Genomic DNA, 4,149 nt, shown 5'->3' on the forward strand with positions numbered 1-4,149 from the left:
ATAATGACGTAGCCATGATTTTTATTTCATAGGTTCTCGACCACGTACAATCGTCTTTGCTTACTGCGTTCTATATACATATATTAAATAGTATTACTAAAAATTTTAACATAACTACATAGTTTGCGACAATATATTTTAGAAATGCGTTGATGGTGTTAAAAAAAAAAAAGCCGTGTCAATTTTATTAGAAGCAGCCTAGTTAGCAACGCTGACTCAATCATCAAGAGTTTCAAAAAAATACTAGCAACATAAAGTGCAATTGGACCAGAAATATACAACATTCAAAATGTAAGACCTTATATTTTTATATAGAAGCTCATTGGAAGCAACCTTTTATTAGAAATTAGTTAGAGCCAAATAGAATTAAAAAGGTTAATAAAAGGAATAAAGAGAAAGTCGGACGTAACTTATAAATGGAAACCCGCTCGCTCACTTCATTGCTTAATTTGCAGCCATATAGTAAAGTACTTGACTTGAATTATTTTTGAAATTCTATTCCTGTAATTTGTAGTAATTAAAGATTTTTCAAGATTCAAACGTTTTACTTCATCAACTCCCTCAAGGATTTGTTTCCCCCCTGACCATCACAATGCTTAACCTCCTAGGCTATGACCATCAATTCGACTTTGACATGCAGAAAATCAAACTGAAACTATGACGATATATGCATTTGTCTAACACACAAAAAATCTGAAAGTTATAAAGAGAATTCTTCATTCTTCGTTGAAGAAAAGGAAATCGTTTTGAATTGTTGTATTTCCTCTTTGACTTGGTGAAGCTTGCATGACAAATGGAAAGGCATAACAAAGAGGTGGAAAATTAATACAAGAGCTATTAACTGTGACTTAAAACTATATTTTTCTCTCCTTAATTACTAGTTATAAATTCTCAATTTAGAAAATAAAAAAAACAGTAAATGTGAATACCAACTTATTATTTTTCTCCTACATATCAAACAATTGTAAATATCATACGTAGCTTATTAAACAAAAAATACTACTACTCCGTATGTCACTATGTTGTATCAATCAAGGCAGAGTAAGGGAATAAAAATGCTTTTTAATGAAGTCATTTAATTTGATGTGATGTGTTTCTTTTTCAGGAACCATATTTTTTCTAAAAAAGAAAAGCAAATACATTTATGGACAGAAAACAAAATTCTCAACCTAGTATTTGTCAAATACTCATTAACATGGTTGACCATGGAAACCCAAACGAAAATGAGATATGTTGTTCTCCTGCGATTTAAATAGGAGAAAATAATTTTTTTCAAATCTCTTATATGTCTTTTTCAAATTTATTATATGTAAAAACAAATCTCATAAAAACGTATTAAAATAATAATAAAAATTATGAAGGACTAAAAAATCATTTCTCTTCGAAACCAAAGAGATGATTATGAAGCGTGAACAAGAAAAGTCGACAATAAATTGCAGTCTACAGTCAACAGTTAAGGGCAAAATTTGACATTTAAATGTCAAAATCAAACAAACGGTAAACCTCAAGGTCATTTTAGTCTAATCGTGTACGTGACCGTGTAAGCAGACATTTAGGACATTAAATTCAAGCTCCTAATCAGAGAAGTCAATTAGTTAACTTCTTTACACAATTACCCTCTCTCTTAGAGCCTGTTTGAATGGGCTTATGCCTATAAGCTGATTGTAGTTTATAAGCTAAAATAAATAAATTGAGGTAGTCTAACTTATTTTTTTAGCTTATAAGCTGTTTTCAGCTTATAAGCTGCTTTAGATAAGCTAAATCAAATGAGCCCAATTATTTTTTTAGCTTATTTTAAGCACAAAATGACTTTAAGCTGGTTAGCCAAACACTCAAAAAAACTAAAAACAGCTTATAAACAATTTACAAGTCAATTCAAACGGGCTCTTAGCCGCATCTCAATCATTCTTATATGGTTTTCCCGTAAATATAACGAAAATTATACCCCTTGAGCCCCATTTCTTGAATTATTATCCTCTATATATACCTCTCAGCAGATACCCTTCCATCGTAGTTCCAACTAACATCTTTAGCCTTCTTCTCCTCATAACTCATTGACTTTTTCTCTCTCTAAATCACACAACTTTCTCTCTCTAAAAAAAATCATGCAGGTGGCAGCAACACTTCAGGCGACTAATGCTCATTTTTTTCAGACACGTCGAGCCAGTTTCAAGTGCAATGGATATTCATCACCATTAAACCCTGTAACTAGAGCTACTTGTATAAATGCACAAAGTTTGAAAACAATAGCATCACCACCATTAGCACCAACATCTACAGATATGACAAAAAAACATCTTTCAAATCTTGAAAAGCTTCTACAAAAGCCATCTCAGCCACATCCAACGGATCCATCGGTGCCGGTAATTCAAGAACCGAAGAAACAGGGGAAAGAAAACAGGGGAAGGAACTTATTGGAAGGGCTAAATTTGTCTAGAATTTGGCCTGAAATGAAAGCAGCTGAAGAAATGTCACCAAGGCATTTAATTAGGTTACATAGAATGTTATCAAATAAATCCATGGATGAGTATTCTCCAAGGAACAATCTTGGTCGTAGGTGGAAGGAATACCATGGTTGTAAAGACTGGTTAGGTCTTCTTGATCCATTAGATGAAAATCTACGTCGAGAATTAGTCCGGTACGGGGAGTTTATTCAGGCTGCTTACCATTGTTTTCACTCCGACCCCGCCACGTCATCAGAGGAGAATCCTGACGTGGCGAGGAACGTGTCGTTACCTGACAGGTCGTACAAGGTGACCAAGAGCCTGTACGCCACGTCATCCATTGGCCTGCCTAAGTGGGTGGATGACGTGGCGCCCGACCTCGGGTGGATGACCCAGAGGTCTAGTTGGATAGGGTACGTGGCGGTATGCGACGATAAAGCCGAGATCCAACGGATGGGAAGGAGGGATATTGTCATCGCGCTGCGTGGGACTGCCACGTGTCTAGAGTGGGGCGAAAATGTCCGCGACTTACTCGTTCAAATGCCAGGAGAAAATGATTCAACCGAAGGACAACCAAAAGTAGAATGTGGTTTTTTGAGCTTGTACAAAACAGGTGGGGCTAAAATCCCAAGCCTAGCTGAATCTGTGGTAAATGAAGTAAAAAGACTTACTGAAATGTATAAAGGTGAGTCCCTAAGTATAACAGTAACAGGGCATAGTCTTGGCGCTGCATTGGCCCTATTAGTAGCAGATGATATAAGTACATGTGTACCAGAAGCACCACCGGTTGCAGTTTTTTCCTTTGGTGGCCCTCGAGTGGGCAACAAAGGTTTCGCGAATCGCCTAGAATCCAAAAACGTTAAAGTTCTACGAATCGTGAACAAGCAAGACGTGATCACTAAAATTCCAGGCATGTTCGTGAGCGAAGCAATCGACAAAAAATTAAGGGAAACGGGAGCCGCGGGGGTGTTAAACTTGCTTGACAATAGCATGCCGTGGGCTTATTCACATGTTGGCACTGAATTAAGAGTTGACACAACAAAGTCTCCATTTTTGAAACCTGATGCAGATGTTGCATGTTGCCATGACTTGGAAGCATATTTGCATTTGGTTGATGGCTACTTGGGATCTAATGAATCATTTAGACCAAATGCTAAGCGGAGCCTTGCTAAGTTGTTAAATGAACAGAGTGCTAATATCAAGAAATTGTACACTAGTAAGGGAAAAGATTTGAGTAGTCTCAATCTTAATAGAGAATTTAGTTTTCCTAGGCCTAGCTGCTTGCCTAGTCCTAGTGTCTTGCCTAGTCCTTCATCTTGAAATTGTTGGAATGAGGAGGATGTATGCTTCTTGTACAAATTTAAGAAGTAATGAGAAGTATACGTTTTCTACTTGTAATTATTTTTCCTCATTTCTCTTTTATTCTTTGGATGAAATTATTAGAAAGTTCTAAAATTATAGAAAATGTTCATTTTGAAAGTAGAGAATGCAAGAAATGAAGAGATTCAATAGTTCTTTTGCCCACTTGGCAAAGAGAAAAAACAACACATGATGGAGAATTATCGAAAAAATAATGGAGTATTATCAGAAAACGTGTGGAACCATTCGATTTTGGCGGATAATATATCATACACCTTTTCTGTCTCATTAACACGGAGATTTATTTCACCTGAGATAAGAGTTACAAAATATTGATTTGATTTAC

General features: G+C 35.9%; 1 protein-coding gene across 1 annotated transcript; it reads left to right on the forward strand.

The window, feature by feature from the left end:
- The first annotated feature begins 1,996 nt into the window (after window positions 1-1,996).
- LOC132635163 (phospholipase A1-Ibeta2, chloroplastic-like) lies at window positions 1,997-3,842 on the forward strand. The gene has a single exon (XM_060351433.1). The coding sequence runs from the start codon at window positions 2,106-2,108 to the stop codon at window positions 3,762-3,764; it is 1,659 nt and encodes a 552-aa protein (XP_060207416.1). The 5' UTR covers window positions 1,997-2,105; the 3' UTR covers window positions 3,765-3,842.
- Window positions 3,843-4,149: the final 307 nt, after the last annotated feature.

This window comes from Lycium barbarum, chromosome 4 (assembly GCF_019175385.1).
Source record: "Lycium barbarum isolate Lr01 chromosome 4, ASM1917538v2, whole genome shotgun sequence".
NCBI lineage: Eukaryota > Viridiplantae > Streptophyta > Magnoliopsida > Solanales > Solanaceae > Lycium > Lycium barbarum.